The sequence below is a fragment of the Lissotriton helveticus genome, chromosome 6, assembly GCF_964261635.1.
Source record: "Lissotriton helveticus chromosome 6, aLisHel1.1, whole genome shotgun sequence".
Classification (NCBI taxonomy): Eukaryota; Metazoa; Chordata; class Amphibia; order Caudata; family Salamandridae; genus Lissotriton; species Lissotriton helveticus.
The window spans coordinates 158,088,318-158,103,050 of record NC_136067.1 but is presented as its reverse complement, the minus strand read 5'-3'; the positions used below and the strand labels follow the sequence as shown (position 1 = coordinate 158,103,050).

The following is a 14,733-nucleotide window of genomic DNA, read 5'->3' as shown; positions in this document are numbered from 1 at the left end:
TCCTCAATTTGAGTTCCTTGATTGTGCTGCCGATGTAGCGAAGGCCGCAAGGGCAGAGCAAGCAATAAACTGCAAATTGTGAACTTTTTGATGGCCATTGTTCTCCCTGTGTCTGGTATTGTGTAGGACAGAACTCTTTTGCTGCCGGCACAGGCCTTGCAGCGCCCACAGGGAAAGAACCCTTTCATCTCTTTGAGAGTCTTCACTTTAGGTATGGGTTTCTCCAAATGACTAGTGACTAACATGTCTCCTAAAGACCTCGCTTTACTGAAGGTCAACAATGGATATGCCGGTAGATCTTCCTTTAATATACTGTCTGTTTGCAAGATATGCCAGTTCTTTTTCAGCATGGCTCTAAGATCGTTAGCACCTGATGAGTAGGGGGTGATCAACCTAAATTTTCTCTTGTTGGTAGCTGCATTCTTCTCACGGCCACCACCTTGGGTTTTGGCAGCGAGTAGGGTCCCTCTCTGAATTTTTCTCACCTTCCTCAGTGTGTTCTGTAACAGTTCCTCGCCATAGCCCCTAATTGCAAAGCGCGCTAAACATTCAGAGGCAGCCGCCTCGAAATCTGAGTCCCTCGAGCAATTCCTTCGGAGCCTTAAAAGTTCCCCGTAAGGAATGCTCCTCACAAGTTGGGGAGGGTGGCTGCTGCTGCCAAAGAGTGTTGAATTGCCAGCAGTCTCCTTTCTGTAGAGTGCAGTGTGAAGGTGGTTTCCTTCAACAAACACCCTCAGGTCCAAGTACTCCGCTGCCACCGGACTAATTGAACCCAAGAAATGCAGGTTAAGGTTATTGTTGTTGAGTAACCTGATGTATTCCTCTGCTGTGTCCATCCCACCGTGCCAGACGATAAATAAATCGTCGATGTAATGGTGCCAACACACTGTCTCCCCCCTATCTTGTCCCACCACACAGCTCCTGGGCACCTGCTCCTCCCACCAGCCTACGAATAAGTTTGCATAGCTGGGAGCGAAGCAGGTGCCCATCGCCGTACCTGACCTTTGTATGTACAGCTGGTCTTCGAATAAGAAAATATTGTGGGTTAGACAAAATTCAACAAACTCAAGAATCATTACATTGTGCTTCGCAAATCTCATCTGGTGCTGGTCCAGGAAATATTGGACTGCTTCCAGACCATGTCCGTGCTCTATACAAGTGTACAAGCTGGTGATATCCAGCACCATCAGCAGATATTGTGGCTCCCATATTAGGTCTTGGATCTTAATCAAGAAGTCCTTGGTGTCCTGGATATATGAGTCCAGCTTCACCACCAAGGGGAACAAGATGTTATCCACAAAACGGGACATATATTCTGTTAGACTGCCGATAGACGAGATAATGGGGCGACCTGGCGGACAGTCCATGTTTTTATGTACCTTGGGAAGGTGGTAGAAGGTGGGGGATCATAGGATAGTTGTTCCGCAAAAAGAGATGTTCGTCTTTGCCAAGCATCTGTAAATTGTACCACTACGTGACACTATGGGCCGTACGGATTTTTCGCTTTTTGAGCACCTAATTGTTGAGCTTTTACTGTGGGGGAGCCTCATAAGTAGGGACTCACCCACAGGGAACTCAGGATGAAGGAGACTGCATGGGGATTTTACTGGTGTCCCGCTGGCTTGACCAGGCCACTGCGCAGCTGGAGTAAGGGAAACCAGGCTGGTTACATGCAGACACAGGTGTACATGCATGTGCACACGTGTAGGGGCTGCGTAGAGGAGATTCCTAGATTGCGCACTCCAGGAGCAGCTACAGAGTGAATGGTGTGGCAGGACTTATGCAGAATTGGGAGGTGACATGGAATAGGCTTTATACACTGGGAAGGAACATGCCAGGGAAAGTCAGTGGGCTTTAATGTTTTTCACTTCATTATTCCCCTATGGGGGGTGATGAGCCCATGGGCTAGAGAAACTTTCATGAGGCCTACAGATTCCAGACACGCACTTAAATCCCCTGTAACGGATGTGAGACAGAGTATTCTGCAGAGTCCAAAGTCATATTTGTACTGCTTTTGGGTCATCCAGAACTGTCATATTTCTCTGAGCCAGCCATAACCAGACCCTGGCTGAGGGCTGCCCTCAGCAGGATGGATTGATAACCTTTCTTCCACACGCTAAGGCCTCTTCTCCATGAAGAGAAGATGGGTGAAGCTACAGGATCATCCATCAGCAGCTATCACTGGGTGCCAGCACCAGGCTGCACCAAGGAGGGAAAACACACAATATAGAAATACTTCCCAAAGTACATTAAAACGCTTTTCAACCCCCAGGAAGACCGATCATTTCGGCCTGTGGGTCATTCTTGGAACCCCTTGCTAAGTACATTGACTTTTTTCTAAAACCTTTTGTAGCCCAAACAAGGGCATACATTAGGGATACTATGGATCTGATTTCAAAAATTTTAAATTTTATGTTTGATAGGGATCAACAATTGTTGGTCTCTTTCTACACCAACATCCCACAGGACGAGGCATCAGTGGTGATGATGAATGTATTCGAGAAAAGACCAAGACCCCATCAGGTACCCTCCGATTTTTTTATTAGCATTGGCCAGAATATGTTTAAAAAACAACTTATTTGCCTTTAAGGAAACCCTGTTTTTACAGGTTAAGGGCGTGGCCATGGGCTGTTTTGCGCCCGACACAGCAAACCTTGTAATGGACTTTTTCGAGGTGAGATATATTTTTCAAGAAATAATTCCCTTCAAAGTGCACATTATTGAATGGGTCTAGTAATGTTAAAATCAACTTTTTAGATGTGTGCATAATGGCAAACGAAGACAAACTTGAGGTTAGTTTATATACCAAGCCAACGGACCGGAACACCTTATTAGAATATACATCAGGACATCCTAGAAACCTCAAAGATAATTTACCATACGGCCAGTTTTTAAGAGTGTGCCGTAATTGCAAAACAAATTGTGCAAGAGAGGATACTCAAGGAAGTTGGTGAGAGGGGCACTTAAGAGGGCATGGTATACCCAACGCGAACATCTCCTCACACCAAAAACAAAAGAAGATTCTGCACAGTTAACCTGTGTTCTCACCTTTAATCCGAAAGCAAACAAGGTGAAACAGATCATTGCTCATAACTGGTGGCTGATAGAACATCCGAATATTGCGAAAACGATGTTTGCTTTCAGAAGGGGCAAAAATCTTAGACAACATCTTGTAAAAGCCGCCCGTTGTCCACCAGTTACCAAAGACTTGAGAAGCCTATTAGGTTTACCAGCACTAGCAGGCCATTACAGATGCAACAACTGTTCTGTATACCCACAAACTTGCGACTCAAAGTCAGTGATGATTAATAACTGAAAACACACTCAATTGGGTTTCTCCAATTGTAAAACCAAAAATATGGTATATTCGGTAATATGCCCTTGCGGAAAAGCATATATTAGTCAGACTACCCAAGCAATCAAAATGAGAATATTGCAACACAAATCGCGGCTAAGGTGTAAAACACAGGGAGCCCCATTAGTTGAGCATTAGGAGGAATATGGGCACAGTGAAAATGATTTCTGCTGGTCAGTATTGCTGGTTGTGAAGGCTGTCAATAAAACGATGCTCCAAATGAGCTTAAACCGCCTTGAAGCACGGATGATAGAAAGGTACCATACAGTGACAGAAGGTCTCAATGACCGGGAGGAAATTTGGGCCTTAATCTGATTCCAGACACAGATAATATGTGTATTTTGTAATATTTGGGAGTTTTTTGTGAATGAGTAGAATCATGTACATCTTCATTTGACTTTATTGAGCTGAATTATGTATGTATTCATGTATATATATGTGTTGCTGTTCCCCTTGTTCAATTGTACTGCAGGAATGAGGTCCCCTGCTGAACACTATGTATGTATATATTTGTGCAATTCTATTGAGTGGACCTTTTTACATACTTATGCATTTTGTGACTTTGTGCCTAACCATTTCTTGAGAACAAACCACGTTGTATTGTACTATAATGTATATTTGTATATATTGATTGCTTTTCTTTTAGAATGTAAGTCTCTATTTGTGTAATAGCATGCGATACACCCATAAATTACCCCTTGCACACGTCCACTATCCTTGTATACAGACATTATAGATCTACATTGGTTCCCACATACACTAGTTTATTCCTATGGATTAGAGAGGATGCGCTTTTTTTTTGCTAATCATAGAAGGGACATCTAGACGCTGAGGGGCAGCTCTATTTTGGTATGCATGGGAATTTGTTTGTCCCTTATAGGCAGCACTAGTCCAGCGTCACTTTTGATGGACAATGGAATTAAGGCGCGTGTTTTGATTCGGATTCCTTGTAGTGTCTGGGCTCTATGTAATTATATTGGGAGTCATCAGAACACAAACAATGCTAGATATATTGTACAAAGCCATTCCTTGTAATTCACGCATGATAGAGTTCAGGGCCATTATTGATGGACATCTGAACAGAGGTACCTGGTTCCAATGCAGAGTGGTACTCGTGTGCAGTGTACCCTTATTGGGAGCCGTCTGAACACAGATGACGGTTAAAAAACCACATAGAGTCCTTTCTTGATCTTTTAACTCGCTTATGATAGAGTCCGTCGTTTATGTCTGTGTTTGGGACGCCACGTGCAAGCGCACGTTATGAGGCGTTCAAGTTATTTTTAAAACGGAGACGAGAGGAGACACGGTTTGCACACGCGGAATATTGGAAAAAGGGACCAGTATATTTGATTGACTCAGACTTTTGACAACTGACCGGTAAGTATATCTTCCACAAACACATTACGTACAAGAGCATTTGTGCGTGTGGGACGTTTTTTTAGCATGGTTTAGAGGGTTTAGTAAGTGTTATTTGTTCTACAGGGAGGCGGTTGTTACCTTTGAAATACACTTCCATTGGGAAAGACTGACAATCACGAGAGTGAAGTATAAACGGGGCCAATCTACCCTACTTGTGAGGTTCATATAAGTGAGTATTATATGAACCTCACAAGTAGGGTCAATCAATCATAACACTTGTATAGCGCGCTACTCACCCGGAAGGGTCTCAAGGCGCTTGAGGGAAGGGGGTCGATCCTGCTCGAACAGCCAGGTCTTGAGTTGTCTCCTGAAGGCGAGGTGGTCCTGGTCAGCCGAAGGTGGATGGGGAGGGAGTTCCATGTCTTGGCCGCCAGGTAGGAGAAGGATCTGCCTCCGGCGGTGGCTCTTCGGATGCGTGGAACGGCGGCGAGGGAGAGGCTGGCGGACCGTAGCTGGCGGGCGGGCGTGTGGAAGGTTAGGCGGTCGTTGAGGTACTTGGGGCCCAGGTTGTGGAGAGACTTGTGTGCGTGGGTGAGGAGCCTGAACGTGATCCTCTTGTTGACGGGGAGCCAGTGCAGGTTCCTCAGGTGGCCGGAGATGTGGCTGCGTCGAGGGATGTCCAGGATGAGTTGGGCGGAGGCGTTCTGGATGCGTTGTAGTCTTTTCTGTAGCTTGACTGTGGTTCCGGCGTAGAGGGTGTTTCCGTAGTCCAGCCGGCTGGTGACGAGGGCCTGGGTGACCGTCTTCCTGGTTTCGATTGGGATCCATCGGAAGATCTTGCGGAGCATGCGGAGGGTGTGAAAGCATGAAGAGGAGACAGCGTTGACTTGTCTGGTCATCGAGAGGGAGGAGTCCAGGATGAAGCCCAGGTTGCGTGCGTGGTCTGTCGGCTTGGGGGCGGTGCCCAGGGCTGGGGGCCACCAGGAGTCGTCCCAGGCGGAGGGTGATGGTCCAAGGATGAGGACTTCCGTCTTGTCTGAGTTCAGTTTCAGGCGATTTTTCTTCATCCACTCGGCGACGTCTTTCATCCCTTCGTGGAGGCTGGTTCTGGCGGTGTTGGGGTCTCTGGTGAGGGAGAGGAACAGATGGGTGTCGTCGGCGTAGGAGATGATGTTGAGGTTGTGTTGGCGTGCGAGGGTAGATTGGCCCCGTTTATATGGAGAGAACTTTTTGATATACTTTGAATTAAATTGATGTATCTTATTTTTGTAGGGGAGTCCATTTCGAGCTTAGCGCACATCAGGCGCCATTGAGGCGCAGCTAGAGGTCTTTTAGTTAGAAGACCGTGACAGAACCAGAGGATGTGAGTGGGAAGGATTTCTTTTTGTGATTGTTTTGGAGTAGTTTTCCAGTGCACCACACATTTTTTAATACTGCACTTGTTTGTTTAATAATCTGCAGCTGGTGGTTGGTCTTGGTGCGCCACTATATGGAATTTCCACTTTTGTGAGGAAAACACCTAGAGGACACGTGCTGTGCACTATGTCACGCCCCCTTCACCTTTCCAGTTGTTTGCACTAGGGTGCATGGATATTGGGTGTCTCTATGGCATGCGTTATTCAAATAAGAGACGAGATATGTTTTTGAATGATAATATTAATGTATATTTATTTGTATGGCTTGCTTTAGTATTGTTCCTTTGCCCTCGTCCTGAGGAGGCCGATAAATTTACAGAGGCTGAAACGCGTCCGCGTCGTCAATACTTCTATGGAGGAGTCCTTCTTGTAAATTAAAAAGAGTTTTTTACAAAGTACATTGTGTGACACTAGAGAGCTGAAATAGAGTCGTGTTGCCTCTGTGCACATACCTTTGGGCTACCTTCAGTGGACTGCCTTAAATGAGTAGGCAGACACGAAATAGACTTTAGGGTATTGGTAACATTATGTTGTGTTCATTTATATGTTTTTTTGATGTATGTATTATTTGTCTTTATGTATAATTGTTTATTATCTTCAGTTGAAGATCAGTCTCATTATGTATGTGTGCCCCAGATCAACTTAGGCAATTTAGATTTGTAGGACTGTTGAACTACTAGTGAAGGTAATTGATTGTTCCCTACACTTTAATAAAAATTGCATATCTATTCCTCCGTATCATTGCTCTTTTATGTAGGATTGTGTCCTTTACCCAAATACCGGAGGGTGAGTTGGGTGTACCCCTCAGATATATGTATACCAAGGAGGGAAGGCAGCACGGGGGAAGGGGCTTTTTCAGAGATCATGTGGCAAGAGACCCTGGACGATGCCTTTTTGAACAAACCCAGAGGCTGGACAAGTATGAGGGAGCAGGGGCAGGGAAGTGATGTGTCGCTGTTTGATAAGACAAGCAGAGACTTACTGCCAGCCCCCTACTCAACTTTTAAAAAGTGCTTACACAGGAAGAGAAGCGCTCTCTGGGGTGTGGTCTGCTGAGGCAGAAGGTGCTGGAACTTGGTAATGGGCTGTTGGAAGGAAGAAACCCCTGACTGCCCCCAGGGCCCTAAACAGCAACAGGAGAAGAGTCCTGGGCCGGTCCGCAGAAGCAGGGGCCTCTGCGCAGGGAGAAGAGAGGCCCAGGAGGAGAGCCAGGTGAAAGGCTGGCGCAGGGAGCCAGTGAAGACTGCTACCTGCAGAGTGACCCTCTTGGAGACAAGGAGGGCGAAGGAGAGTGCTCCCAGTGGATGGGGGCGCCACCAGGAGAAGGAAGACGTGAAACTGGAGAAGAACGGACCCCCAGGGGCTGAGATATGGCCCCCGAAAGGTAGGTGACTTTTGACCCCTAAGAAGACCGACGACTAAGCATGTGGGGCTCCGCCGCCGGTCTCAGAGATGCCCCCGGGTGGGTCTGGTCCTAAGGGTTGCCCGCCCCCAGGAGAAGGGAAGCCGGGGAGCGCCGTCGCGCTCCCCGTGATAGTGCCCTGCAGGGGGGCCAGAAGCACACCATGGTGGGGGAGCTAAGTTGCACCCCCCCCCCGACGAAGAGGTAAGATGAGGAGCACCATCGCGCTCCCCGTGAAGGTGCCATGTGGGGTGCCAGGAGCCCACCCTGGCCCCACCGAAGATCAAGTCGGGGAGCGCCGTTGAGCTTCCAGTGAAGGTGTGCGGGGAAGGGGTCCGGGACCACAACTCTGGGCCCCGCCAGAGTCGGGGTGCGCAATCCCGTTAAAATATGCCCTAGGGGCCCGGGACCCCATCTCCGTGCCCTGAAGAGTTGGCAGAGACTGGGGCAGTGCCACCGCACTCCCCGTGACGGGAGGAAGGCGGGGAGTGCTCGACGACCCGCCGGGTGCCTCGTGTCTGCCCACGAAGCTGGCAGACCAGAATAGATGTGCCGGCTCCCGCAGCAGCATGCAAGGGTGCTGGCCGGGAGGGGAGCCGGGGTGGGCAGCCAGGGGTGGGCTCCCCGGGCTGCCCTCCAACGCTACTGCACGGCGGGAAGCCGGGGTGGGACCGGGCCTCCGTTAAGGGAGACGCGGCTGGGGGTGGGCTGCCCGAGCTGAGAAAACCTACCTGGGGGTCCGGGTTGGACCAGGCCCCCCAACAAGGAACTGGATGCAGCACGAAGCGCCAGGACAAATGGCAGCGCAGCTCTCCCCTACACAGCGGGGGAGCCGCTACTCAAATATTCATAAGAAGGGGCCTGAAGCGCCCCATAATGCCTTGCAAGGCAATGGGAAATGATCGTTGTTGGTGCCTGGTGGCCCCCAGAGGAGGGGGGGGGGGTCACCCTCAATGGTAAAAAAAGGTGATGGGTACAGCTGCTGGAGAAGCGCAGTCCTCCCTCCCCACCCCCAGCATGAAGAGGCGTCCCTCCCTAAGTCACATGGGGACTTGAAAAGAATAACCCCTCAAGGGCTCAGCCAGCATTAAACACCTTCTGGGCTGGAACTTTTGTTCTACAGCCGAGGGTGTATTGAGAAGTGCATCATGGAGTGAAGGACTGAGTTGGGGATGTCTGCTTTTACTAGCGTTATTTCTTTTAGAGGGGCTGAAGGTCACATACATAATGTGAAATACCTATGTAAGGTGATGTCATAAGCAAAGTGGGGTTATGTTGCTAGACATTCCTGCTAGGGTGTCTAGCTGTATATGTGTAATCCTGTGGTTTTATCTGTGATGCCTTTAGGGGCTGTAACTGCAATGCATTCTAATGATCTATAAATGTGATAAGTACTGTCATGATAAAGTGATGCTTAAACATGTAGTCTTGCTGCTGCGCTTAGGTGAAGAACCCAGACTGCTAGCCCTTAAGATGTAGAGGTGTATACTTCCTGGTCAGTTGAAATGCTCAGTCAGGGTTGTGTGCCACCAAGGCAGGGTTAACTATTTTAAATGCTTGCTGAGATAATGGGGGGGGGGAGGGGAGGGTTCTCCACTGGGATGGTGCCAGTGCGCAGGGCCCTCGCTACAGGTTATGTTCAACTAGCTGCATTGGGGGCAAGATGATGTGCAAACATTGGAGTGGTGGTACTAGACCCCACCCCCCAATGGGAGGGGTGGAGATATCATGCAATGTCACAAAGCAATTCCAACAGCTTATGTATATTTGTAAATTGGTGCATAGTATTGAGTAGTGTGTGTGTTTAATAAATGTACTCTTACTTTTATAAAGCAAAGTACAGACTGGACAATCAATTATTGAGTGTTATTTCTGCGAACCTGCAAATGGTGATTACTAGCCCACACCACCTCCCTTGAGTAAGACTCAGACTGCTCTGCAACGCTACCCTCTGAGAGTCAGGCGATACAATTGGGTGTTTGGTTCCCAGTGAAGGCCAAATGTAGTCATGTTATTTATGCAGGCCTCACAGATGCTGCCTCGTTTTCCAACAATATATATATACTGGAACTGCCATCTCAAGATCAAAAACACACATATATATATATATATATATATATATATATATATATATATATATATGTCAGAGAAAGTGTCATGCCTGTCGTGTACTAGGAGAATAACACTCAATAAAACCTAGCTTTAGTTTGAGTGCTCTATGAACGTTCTCTGTTTGTACAACTACAGAAAAGACGTGATTGGCAATGGTTGGAAAAAGTACTCACATGGGCTTTTGGAGCATGCGCAGTTTACGCGCATAAGTATAGTGTTTCAAGTCTTAAACCCGCCCCGCACAATCAGGAAATGCTTCGCGTTTAGCCAGATGGTTACCCCTCTCGTTCCGGCTCACGGCGTCGGTGTCCGAGGAGCTAGCGGTTCGTGGTGGTTGAAGTTCGTGTCTTCCCGCGTTTTCGAGCCCGTTTATGATATCGTAAGTCCCTAGTAGCGGCTTGCTTCTAGGAGATTGTTATATTCTAGTTTTCGTTATATATCATTTAAACCGCTGAGGATTTATAGCGGTTGTACTTGCTATTTCGTTTTCAGCAGTCCAGGTGTGTTCACCAGTGTTACTGCCACTTAGGTCAGAGTGGTGTTTTCTGTTGAGATTGCTATACCGTTCCGTGTGAACGTTCAAAGATATATTTTACGGAGTTCTCAAGTCATAGAAGTGGTGAGTTTCATACATAGAAGAGAAATCTTAGTCAAAGTGTTCATTACGCTTCACTTATTGTGTTACTTTGAATTTAGATTTTCGGCTACATTGGATAGACCATATACATAAAGTCTTCCAGAAGTTTCTACTTTATTTCCTTATCATTTCCCTCCACATTCCACAAGGTAAAGATACAGTACATTACACTCCTTACATTGGGAACATCAAGGGAGGGGATTGTTTTCACTCATTATTCTTGTGTCTTATTGCAGTGCCTTTTAACAGAAGATAGAACATCCTCTGAGTGGAAGAAGATTGTGGAGTGCCATTTTTTCTCCCCTTCCTACCCTTGTTTTGTTCCCCTGTTTTCCCCCTGGTTACTTGTCGGGTGTTAGCGTTTCTTCCTGACTCCCGGGGGGTGACGGGGGGGGGAGGCAGGGTGTAAAGCTTCGTGACTCCAGGTCACTTCCGAGACAACAGGTGCGTGCATGACAGAAAGAGAGAGAGAGAGAGAGAGATTACAATACAGTAACTTTGGAAGGACAGAGTCTGAAACTCTTGTCTTAATGGGTCAGTGTTATAAATAACATTTGGCTGTTACTCGGTCCATCTACCCTTATGAGACTCCTCACAAAATCTAGTGCCTTACACAAATAGTACTGACTGGTCAGAACGCTATTTTCTGGCTATTTCATTTTTAATATTTACTACTTTTCTAAAGCACCCACACAGCCTTTTCGGCCCTTCACAGATCTATGGACCCACCTACTTTTTGCTGGTCACTAAAACCCACCAGAATGACTCTCACAGATGTGTGAACGTCAGAGTTCTCGGTGAAGAACTCCGTGCTAGTGTCTGGCAAGAGTAAGACACAGACTTCAGTCACTGTTTTCATGACCAATTATTTTTGAACAGAAGGGATTTTCCATATTTAGTGTGCACCAAGTGTTTCATCCAACTACTGTAGCCTCTAAACAAAATGTTGGCTATTCTCTTTTAAGGATGTGTTAGTGTGTGAGTCATACCTTCTATTTTTGTTTTAAAATGTGGGTACTTGTTGAGAATTTCCACTTGTTTTTGCCAGCTGTACTGATTTCGCCAATATGAAGCCACTTTTTGGAGGTAAGTCAAGTTAAACCCGTAGTGGAATTGGATGTCCTCCAGCGGCGCGGTCCATCTGGTCAGGTCAATTCGTGCATGGAGATCCTAAGTAAAATAGAAAAAAGGGATTCAAAGAAGAAGTGGAAAGGTGAAATGTTATGGCTCAGCATCTTCCATCATTCAGAAACAGGTTCCGATAACAAGGGAGTAGACCTACAAACTGTATTTTAAAATAAAATAATTAATGACAAATTTTCTCTGGAAATATATAGAAATTAGGGAAACTCCAGGCATTTGAATTCTTCTTTTTTAGTCATACTTCTGCACATTACAAGCCGGTGGTAAACAGATTTAGGGGAAAAAGTGCAGGTGTACATTTATTTTTTTCTCGTTATTTTCTCCACATGGAAAATATTTTAATTAAGGAGAAATCCCTTAGCCCACACCCTCTGAAGATGTGAACATGTTTTGGGAAGTCAAACTCTCTCACAGTATATTTATTTCAACATTTCTGGAGTAGTTCTCAGTATGCATTTAGGGTGGGGGGAATTAATTGGCGATGCGTGTGAACCCAAGGACGTTTTCCTGCTCTCAATGCATTCTTCTGAGGGTGGGAACATGTTTTGGAGGTTTTTTGAAGAGGTGATTTTTCTAGTCTTCTCAGTCCCAATGCCTGCTCACTTCGATAGATGTCCATCCCGTCTGGCCAGATGTTGAAGGATATCACACCGGTTGTGTGGTCTGTCATCTACACGCTCACGCCTTAAGAGGGTGTCACAACTGTTAGGAAATACTTTACAGGAGACTGAACAACAGAAAAGGGAGTTCACCTCGGGGTGCAACAGGGATAAATTGGCACGCGCGGTTCTCCTGTTCCAACAGGGATTTCTTCATTACAGCTGGAAGGTCAACTCCTCCTTTTTAACACCTGAAGGGACCAGGTCACATACTCCTTGGGCTGAGTGAGGATTTTAGTAATGGAGTACCTAGAGCAAATGTCCTGTTCTCTTTACCATTTTTGATGCATTCTTTAAACTGTTCTTCTGCAACAGGTGATGGTAAAATGTGTTCCTCTTCGAGTGGTAAAGCCAGTCAATGAAACTAATGCAAAGGTTCTGATATTTGATGTCAGATGCCCATCATTTCATGAAATATAATTTATAATTCTGAAAAAAGATATCTTAAACATCTTTATCTTACCAAAATGTAATTTTAGCTGTCCTTTTTTCTAGGTTTGCGCGGCTCACAAACCATTTTCATTTGGTTTGTATTTCTAAGCGAGGCGTTTGAGTGATTTAACAAGAGATAATCCTTCAAATGAATTCCCCTTGAAATTCCAATCCCCAGATTGTAACTAAGTAGATTGTAGTTTAGCATTATAGCTTTTCTTAGTAAAGTAAATCGATTTTTTATCTTCCTACTTGCAGCTGTATTTTTGATCACACCAGATACATAAGGCATCTTTATATACCAGGCAACAGCTAGATTTTCCTCCCTACAGACCTAGATAACAAAAACTGTCCCTAGACTCCTAGATAAAGGTCACTAAAATCATCATTCAGTGTATAATGTCAGAACTAGGAGTGGACTGAACGGTCCAGATTTAAGGCATAGTAGCATACGGAGACGATTCATCAGTTTTGCTCAATGGAAGGAGTTCCCTGTCGTTACAGAGGAGCCATACACTTTTGAGTAATTCAATAGGCAATTTCAGAAAGCATTGGGGGAGGGGGGTGTCATGACAAATGGGGCCCTAAACTAAGGCAACCGTGACATGTGACTTGAAACGTGCAACCCTAGCTCAACGAAAGAGCACTCAGCAATGCCATGAATCAGGTTTCTTGCATACTAAATTAAGTCAGCTTACTTAGGTTTGGTTTTCTGATACAAAAAGCTTACTGGCTTAACGGGACCACTTGAAAGATGTGTTTGAACCACTTTGCAAGATGGTGCGATGACAGCCATCGCCAAATCAGAAAAGCTCCAAGAGCCCAGTAATAATTATTTAACCTCAGAAATGGAGCAGTAGCTTGGGAAATTCTGACTGCAAATGTACATTACTTGAAAGGACTGTAAAAGGACAGGCATTGTGCAGGCAAAGGGTATTTTCAGAAAACTACAGCTCTTTTTAAAAGGATGAGGGGGAACATAGAATTCAGAGCAAAGACTTCTAGATTTTTGTTTTATAACTAAGAAATGTCTTGCTTTTGAATAGTGCCAGAATCTTGATCATTTTCATCTGTCGAATTTGAGGTTATTCTTTTTAACCCCTTGGCTGCTGGGATAAATTTCCTGCTGTGCTGGGGGGCGCGCCCCGGTGCTCATGACGAGTTCAGCTCGTCATGAGCTACAGTGCTCTTGTGCTCATGACGAGCTGAGCTCGTCATGGCCACACCCGTTTCCCCAAAACGCTCAGCATAGCAGGGGAATTATCCCAGCGTGCGAGCATTCTAATGGCCATGACGAGCTCAGCTCGTCATCAGCACACGAGCACCGTCCGTGGCTGATGACGAGCTGAGCTGAGGGGTTAAGAGGCAAGCTAAAATAGAGACTGTCAAGAGGATGCTGTCTTTTAAACAGCGGTGGTTCGTCCTAGGGGGTGGGGTCATGGAGCGGACAGGCATTAGGGGGAGGTGGTAGGTGCACTGTTGTCAGTGCACATGTGGGTGTAATAGCAGTCTGAGGACGGCCAAACCGACATGCGCACTGAAGCAGTCTCCAACCTTAGTTCCGTTGCTGGGTTGAAGACAGCAAGGCACATGCTCCCAGTGTCTCTGGGTGTGCAAATCCAGGCTGCTCAGGCCAATCCTGACACTGCTGTCATGAATGAGAGCAGCGTTAGGATTGGCCGCAGGGAAGTCTGGGATCTTGTGCCTGCAGTGGAGCCAAACGAGCAGAGATGCGATGGGCATTCAGGTATGTTTTTTGTTGTTGATTTGTTTTGTCCCCCCTCCCCAGCTAATTTGCCCCAGCACCAGTCGAGACTGCTTTTAAACCAGGGATTTTATTACCTAAACAGAAAACAAAATTGACCGATGCTACAACTGGGCTAGCCCCGCTTAAAAGTGTTCACTGAGTTTACCATTTGACCCGCACACTCAATAAAAGGGGGTGTTAAAATTGTCCGAACGTAGCTGGCTTGAGGGTTGAAAGTAATCTACTTCATATGTATGCGAGTTTGCATTATTCCAGAACTCCTGCGAATGTACAGAGGTTGAACTCATCTATTGTAGCGAAGATATCCTTAACACTTCATCTGGAAAACCTAGCTGAGGTGAACGTTAGAGCTGTACCACAGTAACAAAGTGCCTAAAGAAAGTGTAAAAAATACAACACACCAACTCCTTTATCTGTGAAAACTCCTGTTACTGCAAATATCGAAATGATG

At 46.1% G+C, this 14,733-nt stretch overlaps 1 protein-coding gene across 5 annotated transcripts in view; it reads right to left on the bottom strand.

The window, feature by feature from the left end:
• Window positions 1-14,733, bottom strand: part of LOC144762368 (epoxide hydrolase 1-like) — a 294,492-nt gene that overhangs the window by 79,961 nt on the left and 199,798 nt on the right. For all 5 annotated transcript variants that reach the window (XM_078647530.1, XM_078647533.1, XM_078647532.1 and 2 more), the window contains one exon: window positions 11,270-11,450. In XM_078647530.1, the coding sequence (XP_078503656.1) occupies window positions 11,270-11,450 (181 nt within the window). The remainder of the gene's footprint in view (window positions 1-11,269; window positions 11,451-14,733) is intronic.